The sequence below is a fragment of the Quercus robur genome, chromosome 2 (genome assembly GCF_932294415.1).
Source record: "Quercus robur chromosome 2, dhQueRobu3.1, whole genome shotgun sequence".
NCBI classification, from domain to species: Eukaryota; Viridiplantae; Streptophyta; class Magnoliopsida; order Fagales; family Fagaceae; genus Quercus; species Quercus robur.
Window position 1 is genome coordinate 59949867 of NC_065535.1, and position 16408 is coordinate 59966274.

The window sequence follows — 16408 nt, forward strand, 5'->3', positions numbered from 1 at the left end:
AAAGAAAAAACTTGTGATGGAGATTCATCTTTTGGCTAATGAGGTCACCCAACTTTTTATAAAGTTGCAAATCCATTGTAATTTAGCTTTTGTTCTTCCATAAAATAATCTTTGAATCTTGTCCATGAGTGACTAATTAACTAATGAGGGACCCCTCAGCAAGGTACACCTCAGCAACTAGAGGGAAATTTCCAAAAAATTGCCATGCCTTTCGTCAGCTACTAAAACCTTCTTGCAACCACAGCCTCATATTTATTATTGAATAATCTGCCACTGTCATTCATTGAATTATTAAGCATTACTATTTCCTAATGTCATTAGATTGTATAAATAATACGAGTCTTGTAATTTAATTGATTGGTATTTTATGGTGTTTTTAATAAAGACATCGATTTTAAATTAATTTAGTCAAATCACAATACAAACAGATTTTACCATTCCTGGATTGAAGGCCATGGAATTTTGGGTGCTCCACTCTATGTAATGATCTAAATGTAACATTTCAAACACGTAGAGGGAATGTATAGAATATAATAAATAGGTAATTAAGGAATTGAATTGAATAAAAAAGGAATGCGATGCCCTTTTTTTTCTAGTTTTTTTTGTGTGTTTGAAAGTTTTACAAAAAATCCCCGTACATCTTTGATGTAATGGTTACTTCACAAATATAAAGTTCTTGTGGAGTGGGGATATAGACTGGAGTTCAAGTTTATAGGAAAGAGCTTTTTACACATACACACTTATATTAAGTTAGAGTAAAAATTTTATCTTGTATAAAAAAAAAAAGTTTTACAAAAAAAATAAAATAATAAAATAACTATATAATTTTATCGTTAAGTCTCTTATATTTTTATTCATAATTTTAATAAATAAGGATAATAACTTTTTTTTCTTATAACAAATGGAGGAAGGAAATTCACATCCAAGTTTTCCTCTATAAAAGAACTAAACTTTATCTTCATAGTTATCATTTTGTTTTGTATAAGAACAATAAAACAAATACGTCACATTATTTATTGTGTGCTGGGATTCAAGATCGCAGTCATTAATTCTATGTTGTTTTTGGCGAAAAAAAAAAAAGACCCCTTTGAGAAACATACACACTCTCATAGCATACTCGGACAAGAGAGGGAATGCATTTCTAACTACTAAGAGTCCGTTTGGATTGAATTTATTGTTATTGAAACTGAAAACTGAAAACTAAAAACTGAAAACACTGTAGCAAAATAATTTTTAAATGTGTGAATAGTACAGTGAGACCCATTTTTAATATTTTTTTAATGTATGAATAGTGCTGCTACAACGATAAACAGTGCGTAAACAGTAATGGAATAGTGCATGAACAGTAAAATTTGTCTCATGAACAGTAAATTTTGCTCCCTTAAACGCGTGAAAGCAAAAAAAGAAGAAAAAAAAGAAAAAGAAAAACATGACGCGGGATTCAGCGGAAACGCTGAATCCAAACGCTAACTAATACAAAAATACATTATAAACTCTAATCAAAACTCATGATAACTATTAAGAGAGGTGGTTAGGCAAATTATACTATATACAACATACTATATTAGGGCCCGTTTGGATTGAGGGGAGAAGGAGGGGAAGTAGAGCAGAGTAGAGTTGGCTGAAAATAGACTAATTTTGGGCCAAATCTATTTTACTCTATTGTACTCTCTCTCAATCCAAATGAACCACTAAGCAATATGGGATAATTACTTTTTTATTATTATTTAAGAAACACACACACAAAGGAAATGAAATGTAGTTCTAACACAAATGCACACTATAAACTCCACCCAAAAGTTATAGTAACTTTTAAAAGAGGATGAGACAAATTACACTATTTCATTTTTGTCATTTTGGTATAGTAAGTGTCCGTTTAGATAACTTAGTTTTTGCCAGCTTATTTTACTATTCAACTTATTTTTGCTACTATTTATGGGTCTCACTACACTTTTTGGTACTATTCATAGGTCCTACTGTATTATTTCAGTTAACTTTTACTTTTATCTACAGTATTTTCAATAAAAAATTTTCAGTTTTAACAAAATAAGTAAATCCCAAATAGACCTTAAAGTGGCGTTTAGGTACTGATGAAACCAGACGCATTTACGTTTGTTGTTTCCTTTTTTTTTTTTTTTTTGGCACGTTGAGAAGCATGTTTCAGCTGGAAAGTGGTTTGTCAGTGGGTCCCGTGCACTGTTCACGGGACCCATAAACCTCTTTATTCAGCAATTTTTTAATTACAAATGGGTCCCACGACACTATTCACACATTTAAAAATTATTTTGCTACAGTGTTTTCAGTTTTCAACAAAATAAGCGGTATCCAAACGGACCCTAAGTGTGTGTTTGGCAAAAATTAAAAAAAAAACTAGCTTATTTTACTATTCAGCTTATTTTTGCAACTATTTATGGGCTCATTACACTTTTTGGTACTATTCATGGGTTTCATTGTACTATTTCAGATAACTTTTACCTTTATCTATAGTATTTTTAACAAAAAATTTTCAGTTTCAACAAAATAAGCGGATCCTAAACAGACTCTAAGTGTGTTTTTGGCATGACGAAATTTGCTGGCTTATTTTACTATTCAGTTTATTTTTACTACTATTAATGGGTCTTTCTGTACTTTTTGGTACTATTTACGAGTCCTACCGTACTATTTTAACTACCTTTTACATTTTCTACAGTATTTTAATAAATTTTTTTTAATTTTAGCAAAATAAGCACGGCCTAAAAAAATTCAAAGTATGCTTTTGCCATCATTGTTAGTCTTTCTATGACTTTTGTCCATCATTTCAGCGAATCTTTTTTTTACGAGTCAAAAAAAATTCCTAGTCATAGTAATTAAGTCCTTCATGTTCCAGTGGGTTATCAGATCCAGATCCAAATGAGTCAAGTCTAAGTGAAAACAAAAGATTTAACTAATTTAAGTAATAACTAAGATTTAAGATTCTTAGAATTTTATAGTAAAAATTTTCCAAATATTTTGAGCATCTCGGCCTATCTTGTATACCATCCTACCCTCCTATTTTTTTGCAAAAAAAAAAAAAAATCGTAAAATTAGTTTTTAAGAAGAGAAAGTCTAGAGACACAATAAAATGTCACATCATTCTCACGACACTTTTGTTTTCAATTATGGTAAATCTTGGTATAATCTTTTTCATTTTATTTTAACCTATGATAAGCTGACATCTCAATTGTTATAAAAACATTTTAACATTTTGTGGCACAACTAATCTAAGGAAAGCCATGTTAATATCTAAGTTGGTACCTTCCAATTATCCATTGCATTGAATTTCTATCTCTGGGCAAACTCAATGTTTGTTGCCTTCAAAACTAAAAACTCAAAATACCCAATTCATTGGGCTTTTTAGGTTAAGGTTCTCTGCATTGGACAACCAAAACAAAACCAAAGCACTTTAATATCTAAGTAGCTACCGTCCAAAGATCCATTACATTGAATTTCTATCTCTGAGCAAATTCAATGTGTGTTGCCTTCAAAACTAAAAATTTCAAAATCCCCAATTCAATTATTGGGCTTCTAAGGTTAAAGTTCTCTCCATTGTTCACGCAAAACAAATCAAACCCTGTTAATGTTGGTGTTGATGTTGACCTCAAAGGGTGTCTATGAATAATACCTTTGCCTGATTTTTGCTTGAATGTTTCCTCTGCTCATTCCCAAAGCCTCTTTTTAGTCCAAATTTTCATTCTTGACCATGGGTTATGGGTCTATTACGTAAAGCACACAATAACATATAATCAAACATATAGTATACAAAATTAAACAAACTCATATTTATTTCTTTCTATTGTGAAAGGGTCAATGGCAATTAGCAATTTGCACACCACAGGCATTGTTTATAGTTTGTCCTTATGTTAATTAGTTTTGGCTTTCACACTTCTGTGGCGGTGGCTTTAATATAATTTGTGGCACACCACATTTTAGTTTTTTCATTTTAGCAAATCGCCCTTATGGACTTGCTGTTCAAAAAGACAATTCAAATAAACACCACAAATTTTCAACAGGAATGATGAGAAATTTAATTAGCTGCCCTTTGACCTGATTGGAAGATACTCAAGGACTTGTGGACCTGGTTGGTATATATTATTTCATGGGGATTTGAGTGATATCCACTTTGATTAATTTATAAAACATGTAATCGACATTAATCATATGCTCCTCCACTTCATATTTAGCAAAAAAATTTAAGGAAAATGCGCATCTACATTAATAGTGTTAAATTACTGATTACCCCAAAAGTTTAAGCTATTGGGATATGGTAAATTTAATTATTTAACCACATACTTTTAACACTCCTCCTCACACGTGGGCCGAAACTACGTATCATTTAATCACATACTTTAACACTCCCCCTCACATGTGGACTGAACTTAGAACCTCCTACTTTAATACTATGTTAAATTACCAATTATTTCAAAGGTTTAAGCTTTTGAGATATAATAAATTTAATCATTTAACCACATACTTCTAACAAACAAATCTCCTAGTTATAAATAATTATTAGTATTTTTAAATAATACTAATTGATCTCTTTTTTTTTTTTTGAGAAACAATTGATCTCCTAGTTGAGTCATAAGAAATCTTGTATTTGATAGGAAAAAGAATGACCTCCTGTTAATAGATAGTAATAAACACAAATAAATATACTATAAGCATATTATTTAGGCAAGATGCAACATATAATTGAATCTACAAATATAAATTAAGAAATATCTTGTGCTAATCCCATTTATAGGTTTCAAGTAAATGTACAAACATAGTATGTAAATTTGTAAACTATAAATTCGAGTAAGTTGAATTGGTAAAATATTTTGTTGACTCTTATTTTGGCATGATGGTAATCATAATGAAAAAGATGCCAAAAATTTAGTTCACATATATACACACACATGTGTGTGTGGGTGGGTGGGTAAGATGCAAGATATGGTTGAATCTACAAATATAAATTAAGAAATATCTTGTGCTAACTATTAATCCCATATATAGATTTCAAGTAAACACTTAAACATGGTATGTAAAGTTGTAAACTATAGATTCTATTTTTTAATTTTTTTTTTTTTTAGAAGATAGATTCTAGTGAGTTGAATTGGTAAAATCTTTTGTCATATATAAATTTTAAATAAACACTTAAACATAGTATGTAAAGTTGCAAACTAGATTCTAGTTTTTTTTTTTTTTTTTTTTTTTTTTTTTTTTTTTTTTTTTGAAGATAGATTCTAGTTAGTTGAATTGGAAAATTTTTTGTTGTCTCCTATTTTTATGTGAGAGAGTTAGGTACACTTTAAACAATGTTACACTACTTACAATTTTTTTTTTAATGTGAATTTTGATAGTTTCATTGTTGATTACATTTTCATATTATATTTTACGTACTTGAAAATTTTTATCTGATCAAAGATCAATAATCATATCATCTAGCAAATATTTTAATTTTAAGTTTTTTAACAAGTTGACACCAAGGCTTTATTGTAAAATTGTTGTAAAAATATTATGCTTGTAACATTACTTAGAGTATCATAGACTAAAATTCCAATTGTTAAATGAGTTTTTAGATTTTGTCTTTCCATCAATATTCAAATAAATATTAATTAAGTGTGATAATTATGTATATATTTGATATAAATATTTTAATGATATAGAAATAATCCCGGTTCACCTCTCATTTTTTCCACTTGTGAATATTAATATCAATTAATTCTTTGTTGTATTTTGATGTTATTTGCATGTACTTTGAGAGGCTTTGCCCAAACTCTATAGTCTAATTTAATCAAAATTCCTTGGTTTATCAAAAAAATAAAAAATAAAAAAGAAATAAGCCCGGTTTGTCTAAATTGTACATTGAAAAGAAGTAATATTCTAAATATTTGTAGCTAAGAATATAGAATAACTTAATTTTCATTATTTTTAAAAAGGATATCGAGTATACTTTATTCCATGACAAATAAATAGCTTTTAAAAAAAGCATGAGCATAACAATTTCATAATAAAGTCCAGGTGTTAAATTGTTAATAGTAAGTAAAAAATATATGCCATTAGTGAATTCAAATAAGAATTAATAACAATTTGCCACCTAAGCATTTTGTTGTGAAATTATTGTGCTGGCAATGCTATTCATAATTTTATCACTCTGTATGTTTAGATGGAAAACTTTGTGTAAATATAATTTTTTTTTCTGTGTTTGGTAGTATCAGAAACAATGAGTAAAAAGAAAATAATTTTTGGTCAATAGAAAAAGTATGATTTATTTTTAAAGATTTTTTTCTATTAATTTTTTTTGAAAAACAACTTTATCTCATCTTACGTAAACTAAATAAGAAAAATTAGGAGATTGTTTATCAATTTAAGGTTGCTACCAAATATAGAAAAATAAGATAATTTTATAAAAAATATTTTTTGAAAAATAACTCATTTTCTAAAAAATATTATTGATAAACAAACTATCATTAGATTAACTCACTGGAATCTGCACATTACTAATAATATTGGAGAATCTGAACCTCTTATTTAATAGCTAAAGTTAAAGATTCTAACAAGTTTACAGTTAAAGTTTTCCAAAATACTCTATTGAGAATCTCAGCCTGTAATGTTTACTTACCATTCTACTTTCCTATATTCTAGCCTAAAAAAAATCATTAAATTAGTATATAAGAAAAGCACATTAGTGATTAGTCTCTCCTCGAAAATTTATATATATATTTTTAATAAAAAGTTGGAAAACATAAATATCTTATGCATTTCATTTCTGAATTTTTCTGCTACTGGGAAAATTCAATTTGTTGCATTAAAAGACAAAAACCCAAAATCCCAAATTCAATAATTGAGCTTTTTTTTTTTTTTTTTTGATAAGCTTCTCTCCATTGATCACCCAAAAAACCAAACCAAACCCTGTCGTTGGATTATCAAAAAAAAAAAAAACAGACCCTGTTGTTAATGTTGGTGTTGATGTTGACGTCAATGTCTGTGAACGGAGAATCGTTAAAGATTGATGGTAATTTGGACCATTTATACTGCATTAGCCAATCCCTGAAATTCCTTTGTCTTTATAGTCATAATTTGCTTTCATGATTCAGTCAATTCGTATATAAAATTATTAGTAGTTTTATATTTTATTGTACAAATGTACAACACATTACGTAAGCTTTTGTCTCACGGTTTCTCACTTTCTCTATAAATTTATTGCCAAGCATCCCATCCTAGAACCAATAATTCTTGGTTTTAATTTTAAAGTTCCAATTTTTATCAATTTCTGCTTTTGGGGTTTTCAAGTTTGTTGTTTCTATTTCAGAAATCTCTGTGTCTTGTTTGGATTGGGGGGGTTTTGCTTATCTTTGAAGAGACAAGACATTCTGGGTTTGTGGAATTGGGTTTGAATCTTCTTCTTCATCAATTGTGTGTATTAAAGAATTTAGCCAAATTCCAAGCTTAATTTCAATACTTGCCTTCTGGGGTTTTGAGATTTCTTCTGGGTTTGTTAGTATCAGCCCTCTTGTTGTTAGTTTGGAACCATTTGCAAAAGATCTGCCTCTTTTGGAACTTTGAAAGAAGTGGGTTTTTTTTTTTTTTTTTTCTAAAGTTAGCTATTTGTTTTGAATATTATATCTTCTTGCGGATTGAGAATCAGTATAAGGGATCTCAATAGTTTGTGTTGAAGTTCTTCCATTTTTACAGGTTAGTATTTGTTAAAAGTTTGCAAATTTACTTGAATTTGATTTCAAACTCCCAAGAATTATACAATTTAGAAGCTAATCATATTTGGTGTGAAACTTTTATTGAAGATACTTGAAAGAAGATGACGATTGGAAATATTGCACCTAAGAAGGAGAGGAAGTCAAGAAAGAACAAATCAATTGTTGATGAAAAAGCACCCTTGTTGCCTAAGAGGCAAGATGATGTTGGTGCTGAGTTTGATGAGTTCAATGGTGCTTCCTTTACTGGGGCGGTGTTCAACTTATCTACCACAATTGTTGGTGCTGGGATCATGGCGCTGCCAGCAACAATGAAAGTGTTGGGGCTTGGTCTTGGGATTGTCATGATCATCTTCATGGCCTTCTTGACTGAGGCTTCAATTGAGTTGATCCTCAGGTTTAGCCGGGCTGGAAAGTCATCTTCTTATGGAGGTCTTATGGGGGATGCCTTTGGAAAATATGGAAAGATTATGCTGCAGATATGTGTTATGATTAACAACATTGGTGTACTCATTGTGTACATGATTATTATTGGTATGACTTATATTTCATTCCTACAAATCTCTGTTTCAGTTTCATTTGTGTTACTGGTACCTTATCTAGGGAAGTTTTTGTAGATTTTCTTGCTTACCTGTACTTTTTGGAGAAAGCTATAAATATGTTTGATTAATTTTGCAAATTTGTATCCTTATATTACTTGAAGGTGATGTGCTTTCTGGAACATCTTCAAGTGGAGTTCACCATGCTGGTGTCCTTGAAGGCTGGTTTGGAGACCAATGGTGGAATGGGCGTGCTGTTGTTCTTTCTGTCACAACTGTTTGTATATTTGCTCCGTTGGCATGCTTTAAGCGAATCGGTTAGTGTTATCCCTTACTCATAAACCATTTTTTAATCAGCTGCTATCTGAACTACTCCATCTAACTTCGAATTTTCTACCTCAAGTAGAACACTGAACAGATCTATTAATCTCTGATGTTTTATTGAAACTATTATACTAGCACTTTATTTTTTCATAAGTGATATAATTCATTGGTATGTGCATGTTGTACTAGTAGTTTCTACTACATAGCAATTAACTAGCAATAGAGATTTGCAGCCTGAAAACCTTATTTTCTTTGGATTTGATCAATGATACTTGCCCCTGCAAGAATATAAAACATATAAGTTGGTATATTGCTCTTCTCAAATTGGAAAAGTATTGTGACATCTGGGTGATTTGAATATGGTGTAACAGCAATTCACCATATCTCAAAGGCCTTCTCTTGCTTTGAGTTTTCATACCTTGTCTTTTGCATGTGGTTTCTTAAATGCTTATATCCCTCTTAACAACCTTTGTGTAGCTTGGCCATAGGGCTTTATTTCATATTCTTTGGCCTTGTTATGTTTGTTGTGCATTGCTGTGGAGATCTTATATGTCTTCTTTCTGTGGTGACAGATTCATTGAAATTTACATCTGCTTTATCCGTCGCCCTGGCAGTTGTGTTTCTTGTTATTACTGTTGGAATTGCAATCATCAAGTTGATAAGTGGAGGTGTTATGATGCCTAGATTGATACCAGATGTTACTGATCTGACATCATTGCTCAATCTCTTCACTGTTGTCCCTGTCCTTGTTACTGCATATATCTGTCACTATAATGGTATGGAAGCTGTTTACATGGGAATTTTTTTTTTTTTTTTTTTTCATTTCCTACATCCTGGTGTTTCTGTTGGAATTGGATGAAATAGAAGTAAACACCCCCCTCCCCACTCAAAAAAAAAAAAAAAAAAAAGCCTCAAAAAGGATGAAGAAAAACTCACCATCAAGACTACTGACTTAGTCAGCAGTAGTAAAATTTTGAATCAACTTGGTTGAACTGACTGTAGTTTGGATTAGTTGGCATTGCTTCTCTGCAACTTGAATGCAGCCTAATATTAAAATTGTCTTTGATTTTTGAGCTTGTGAATAACATTTTTAACCAATCAGGTTGTTTTGTGTTGACAAGGAAAGATGAAAATCAGTGTTCCCTGTATTTGATCTTTTCCTTTTCCATGATGGGCTTTGCAATTTCATAAAAGGAACCAACTTAAAAAGTGATGTTTGGTATCTGTATTTTAGCTCTGCTTTGTACATTAGATCATCCTATTAACTTTGAGTTAAAGTTACCAGGGTTGGAATAAGCTCTAGTTGTTTTGATTGAAATGGGAGGTTTCTTTTTTTCATGTTCTTTCACCTTTCAATTGTGAAACATGCAAATAACAGGGATTTAACTCCTGCGCACTTCATTTGCAGTTCACAGCATAGACAATGAACTTGAAGACTCTACACAGATAAAAGGGGTTGTGCGAACTTCACTTGCTCTATGCTCATCTGTGTACATAATGACAAGCTTTTTTGGCTTCCTTCTTTTTGGTGATGCAACTTTAGATGATGTGCTTGCCAACTACGACACCAACCTTGGCATTCCTTACAGTTCCTTGCTTAATGATGCTGTCCGTGTTAGCTATGCTGCTCACCTTATGCTTGTGTTTCCCATTGTCTTCTATCCATTGAGGCTCAACTTGGATGGTCTTCTCTTTCCCACATCAAGGCCTCTAGTTCTGGACAATCTTAGGTTTGCATTGGTCTCAATTGGGCTCGTCGCTGTTATCTTCTTAGGTGCAAATTTCATACCTAGCATTTGGGATGCTTTCCAATTCACTGGAGCGACTGCTGCAGTCTGCCTTGGGTTCATTTTCCCTGCTGCCATTACCCTTAAGTGAGTTTCCCAACATTTTTACTTTGCAGAAAGACATTTTATTTCTCTTAACTTTTTCAAATGTAAAATTTTATTTTCATTTTCAATATTTGGATATTGGAATTTGCAGAAAGCCAATGAGCACTTGCTCAATTGGCATGTTTCCCCCTCATAAGAATGGGGTGGAGGTGGGGCTTTGGGTGCGTATGTGACTACCCATAAATAATAAATAAAAAATGCAGAAAGATCATGGTTTGGTCCAGGCATTCATGGTTGATTAGCTTGTGTGAACTTATTCTTTAGGCAAGGAAAATTCAATATTAAGGCCTTTCAATTTGCATTTATGGATATTTCTAGGACTCTGATTTCCTGTGAAGGGAAATGTGTTAACCTTTTGATAGAAATGATGGACCACTGTGACTCTTTAGCCCTTTTATTTAATTGATATCAAGAATTCTGAATGGTTGCTACTATTTTTTGTATCAAATAATGTTAAACAGACTCTCTACTGGCTCCACCTGCTGTTTATTGTTCTCTGTGACTTAACATGGGGGATTATTCAGGATATCTGTCATTGGTGTTTTTATTTTTGCTTTTAATGATTTATGGATGGAATTGCTAATAAATCATTAATTTGTTGTAAATTGTTTTCCTTGGTGATTCAGGGATCGACACAACATCGCAACAAAGAAGGACAAGATCTTGGCTGTTTTTATGATAGTCCTTGCAGTCTTCTCAAACTTGGTGGCCATATACAGTGATGCCTATGCCTTGATAAAAAGGAATACATCTCCCCGTGAATGATCTCTCATGTTATGTGCTGTGTCATCTGAAGACATGCCCAGGCAGGAGGTATGGTCATTCTTCCAGAGAAAGGAACATCATGGTGGGATCCTTTGGAAGCCAGTAAGAAAATCAAGGTTTTCTAAGAGGGCTTGAGTTGAATTATAGTGATAATAAAGACCCTTACTCAATGTACAAAGGTACTTTTAGAAGTGTATGAAGGTGTATATGCATATTGGTGTGCATTGTTGTCTTGCTTTGTGCTGGTTATTGGATTTTGTTGTCAGGGAATAGGGTTAAGTCATAGAAATGCTAGTGCATATCCTAGATGGGTCTTGCATGGTTCTTTCTATCAGTTTGTGTGTCATCCCTTCTCCCTGACGAATGTGATGGGAAATTTAAGTTGCAAAAGAACACAAATTGCCTTATATAATAATATTGATGATGCCATAATTCCCAACTCTCCACTGGCTTGCTGGCACATTTAAAGTTTTGATACTTGGTATTTATGTAATTATGGCTTTAGTCTACTTTTAACTACTAATTTCTGTTTTCATTTGATACATATTAACTGACATAACTAGGACTGAATGGATTGTATTCATCATTTAATTTTCGTAGATCAGCCAATTAATACATGGTTATGGATATCTGTTAAGACTTAAAAGTTCAGTCAGACCACTTTAAACAAGTTTTGCAGCTGCATGGCTGTGGATATGTTGTGACCCTATAGATTTGTTTCCAATGCCTAAAAATAACCGTGGGATCCACTAGAAGTTTTGTTTGGCTGAATGTTTATAAAAAATACATCTTAAAATCATGTCTTAAAAAAGAAGATATTTTCAGTTTCATTTCTATATTTTCTAATTGATGCAGTGGCAAATTATAAATAAGCCACCCCCATCAACCATGATAAGACCTTGTTGTGAGCCTTTGAACCCATCAATCCATCAGCGCAACCCATGATCAAGGTGCAGTTGCGACCCACTGCTCAAGTCATATGAAGCCTTTATCAGCAACCCTGCCGGCAAGGTGAAGTGAGAAAATGAGGGTTTTACATTTTTAATGGATTGGTTTGACAATTGGGGATTTTGAATCATGATTTTGTGTTGGGGGGGGGGGGGGGGGGGGGGGGTAATATTGTGGGTTTTGGTTAAAAGAAAAATGTTTTTGGATTATTTCTTTTTCACACAAGACGATGCTTTTTCTCTTCTCAAAATAAAGATAAAGAAAAAAAGACTGTCTTTCTATGTTCTTAAAACTATCTTTAGATAAATCTTCCCATTTGTTTTTGCAACAAAAAATCCCCTTCATGTTAAAGAAACCCTTAAATACCATGAAAAACATAAAATTAACCTTAAATAACCAATATATGGAGTAATATTAGTTCCCCACTGAAGTGGAATATCCGAATATGATAATCATGGGCCCGTTGTAGTGGCAAACTCTTGTGCTACAGAATTTTTTTTTTTTTTTTTTCTTTCACTCAAGACTTTGTCCTTCTCCCCTCAAAAAAAAAAAAAAAGAAAAAAAAAAGAAAAAAAAAAGAAAAGAAAAGAAAATCAAGGCTCCCGTGTTCTTCTGTTGAGATGTTTTGTGAAGCTTTTGGTTGGTTGGTGTTGAAAGCCCTCATGGAACTATCTTTAAGCTTGGAAAGGTCCCACCGAATTTCGCCTAGACTTAGATGATGAACCACAAGCATGAGAACCGATATCATTCAATGAAGTAAATTATGTACATTTTGAGTCCATTAGAATCGCAGTATCCCATGAATCCAACTAACCTGTTTTAACTTGGTCAAGTGATCTAAACTCAAAAGTGCATTCAGTTGGAAGAGGGAAAAGAAATTATGACAGGACTTCCATTGAGAACAGAAAAAGAAATTATAATTAACATAAATAGAGAAGAGATACAAGACAGCGGACTACCGTAAAAGATCATAAATACTGGAACTAAACAACATTTTACAACCCTAACTACAAAAATCACTACTTTACGATGGCTATATACATATTCATCACCTAAAACTTTCCCCAGTGCTCCACCCAAGATACAAAGCAAGAAAAAGGCTTTTGCAGATTATGGGTTCCCGATATTGTTCACAAAAGGCACCAGTCTTTTGTAATCCCTTCTCCTCCCTAGAGCACAGCTGTCAAGCACCCGCCAAAGAATTAGACGTGTATTTTGCAAAGCCACCTCTCTAGGTGACGTTCCAGATTCAGTTGAGCCCCCTTGTGCAGGTATTGGAACTGTCCCAAACCCTGAACCCATACTAAACTGTAGGGGTCCACTGCGAGCCTTGAACGAGGTCTGAGGAGCAAGCAACTTTTCATCAGGGCCACCAAGCCCATTCTCAAATGACCCGGGTTCGTGTGGGTGAGAACCTGTCAGCGAACTACAACTTTGCAAAAGGGCTTCCAACACACTCAGTGCCTCCCAACACAAAGTGCTCTCTACCAACTGGGACACAATTGCATACATGTGTGGACTTTGTGCAGCATCCATGGGGGTGTGTTGGAGCAAGGCTTTAAGCATGAGCAATATCACTCGCTGATACTCAACTGGCCCTTTCTCCAGTAGCCGTAACAAGTGCCCAAAAGCCAAAGCTGAGTGCTTTGGAAACCACTCATTGCATAACAATGGTGAAACACATGCAAGAAGGTTATCAACACTTTTGATCTCAGCACGGGAGTAGGCTGCAAATACAGTAGCTAATTCATCCAATGATTTTGCTCGACACCAAATGGAGATGTTGGCTGCAACAGAGCAGGCCTTCTGGTACTGTTGTTGAAGCGGTGAAGCAGGCCCCATCAGTGGATCCTTGCTAAGCTGCAAGCAGAGCCAGGGAAGCAAGCCTGTGATGTGCATCAAGAGTCTGGTCTCAGCATCCCCAAATATAGAATCACACGAGTGCACTGTGATACGTGAGAGAACCTCAATAGAAACACCATGACTAACAGTTGACATGAGTCCTTTAAGCACAAGAGGTTGCACCCCTTCAAATGTTGGCAGATTCCCACTAGATGGTGGTAGCTCATAGCCACTCCTAGATTCTACACGCTGGAATTCACCTATATCAACATTTGTATCGAGCTCATCCCTAGGCATGCTTGAAAGAAGCACATTTTCTGTTGTTCTGTCTCGGAATGATAAACGATCAATCACACGAGAGAAGAGCTCCAGCACCTGGCAATAGACATGAACAAAATCTGTGTGCATCATAGCTACACACCCCCAAAATAATTGAGGGTAGAGTATCACCTTTTCTGGCTCCATGTTTTCCACCATTACTTGCAACGTTAACAAGATTTCCATGATGAATCCCAAAACTGGAGGAACTGGATTCCCTAGGCACCTATGAAGGCAACGGAGGAGTGATACACATGTATCACTTGTGACACTAGGCCGCAAAGCACGGTAAATCTGGTGTGAGCGACAGGCAAGATGTCTTGATGTGCACTCCATAGCCCATTTGAGTGCCTCAGCCCCCCAGGTCTCACGCAGATCTCCTTGGAAGAAGATGGCATCCACCATGCTCTGGACTAATGCAGAGAGAAGTGCTGCACTGGGAAGCTCAGTTCTCACTACCGTGGGATCCTCATTCTCCCACATCATGCTTCCTCGCTTCGACTGGACATACTTGATGAGGCTCACAACCTGTTGCTTGTTCTCTCCATCACTGTTTTCTACTTCATACAGCTCCAAGTGACGGCCTGCTAGCGAGTACAACAGATTAACAAGCAAATGCTGGCAGTGCTCAAGCACAATGTCTTCCGAACTATCCATTGAAACAAATGTGACATGAAAGAGCAGAGGCAAGTGCTCACGGAAATCTTCATCATTCTCATATGCAATTTCTGCAAGTAGAATCAATGCTATATCTGCATGAGTCAATGAATGTTGCTGATGACCCTGCAAGGCCGACTGAAGTTCTTTAGCATTAACGCCATGCATTGCAACCCCAGAATGCAATCCATCTTCACCAGAGTTAGGAGTATCAATGAGGTAGTCTCCACTATCCCTAGAAACATGGCGACTCCGCAAACTTCCAGTTGAACTTCTAACCCCCATCAAAGGCCCTGACATGTTAACTAAAGCTGGAAGAAGCTGGCCTGAGCGGCCTTGATTTACTGGAACAATGCTCAGCTCAGGAGGCATTGGACTTAATGGGCCTGAGACGCTTCGTCCTGTAACACCTGCTGTTCGCCAACTCAGGCTTCCGCTAGCATTCCTAAGTGGACCATCAAGGGAACCCCTGACAAGTAATGGTGACATGTGTGGCTGGCTGTCCACAGCTGTTGCAATTTGGGCCACTGAAGGCCCCTGGGAGAACTCCAACACAAAATTTCCATTAGCATCACCTTTGTTTGTACTTAGCCCGACTGGCTCAACATTATCTTCCAGCATACGCTGAGCCAGTTGGTATACCAGGTGATCAATTGTGCGCTGAGGACATATCCGTGCTAAATATAAACTTACACGCTTTGCCACCGAGAAATATGTAGCAAATGCACCACTTATTTCAGCAGAAGCATTTGAATCACAATCTTCAATCCCTTTTGTGATCAAGAAATCTAAAACAGGACTAATATTCCTAGGTTTGCTAGCAATTGTGCTCCATAATTTCTCAATTTCATCAGGGAATTGGTCTCCATGTCGCCATGTCACATAGTAAAGGCTTTTTAACAGTCTTTCACTCCAACCTGAGTCCTTGAGTTTCCAGAAATTAAGGTTCTCAATCCATGGAGCCATACATGTCAAAACCTGATGTTGTGCGATTATGTCAACAGCATCGAGTTGTCTCTGCATGATTTCCTCACAGAGGTGCTGGCTCAACCCAGGGTGATCTTTGGCAAGTTTGCATGAGAGCTTGTATTGGAATTGTTGGTACGAATCAGGCAGGTTGCCAACAACAGCAGCTCGATAGCTTCCTGAACCCTCAATACCATCCTCAGCCCATTCACGAACAGAAAGTGTCTCTAGCATCTGAAGGGCATCATCACGAATTTGTCTAGATGGGTCCACCACCTTGTAGAGGATCAGGCTCAAGAGTCTTTGGACGTCACATTTAGGTATCTCTTGGCGCATGTAGACCTCAGCCAGCACACTGAAGTAACCATCAGCTATAGCAGCATCCGAGTAGTAGCACTGGGAAAAAAGGAAAAAAAATATATATATATATATAATTAGTTCCTTGTAA

General features: G+C 34.7%; 2 protein-coding genes across 3 annotated transcripts in view; one reads left to right on the plus strand and one right to left on the minus strand.

Moving 5' to 3' along the window:
- Positions 1–7139: 7139 nt before the first annotated feature.
- On the plus strand, positions 7140–11671 carry LOC126714301 (amino acid transporter AVT6A-like). Its single transcript, XM_050414394.1, has 6 exons — positions 7140–7692; positions 7800–8243; positions 8413–8565; positions 9145–9348; positions 9981–10446; positions 11091–11671. The coding sequence occupies exons 2-6, from the start codon at positions 7814–7816 to the stop codon at positions 11227–11229; spliced, it is 1392 nt and encodes a 463-aa protein (XP_050270351.1). The 5' UTR covers positions 7140–7692; positions 7800–7813; the 3' UTR covers positions 11230–11671.
- Positions 11672–13072: 1401 nt separating this feature from the next.
- LOC126714302 (uncharacterized) overlaps positions 13073–16408 on the minus strand; it is a 32932-nt gene continuing 29596 nt past the window's right edge. For both annotated transcript variants that reach the window (XM_050414396.1, XM_050414395.1), the window contains exon 18: positions 13073–16356. In XM_050414396.1, coding sequence (XP_050270353.1) covers positions 13288–16356 — 3069 coding nt within the window. In that variant the 3' untranslated portion in view covers positions 13073–13287. The remainder of the gene's footprint in view (positions 16357–16408) is intronic.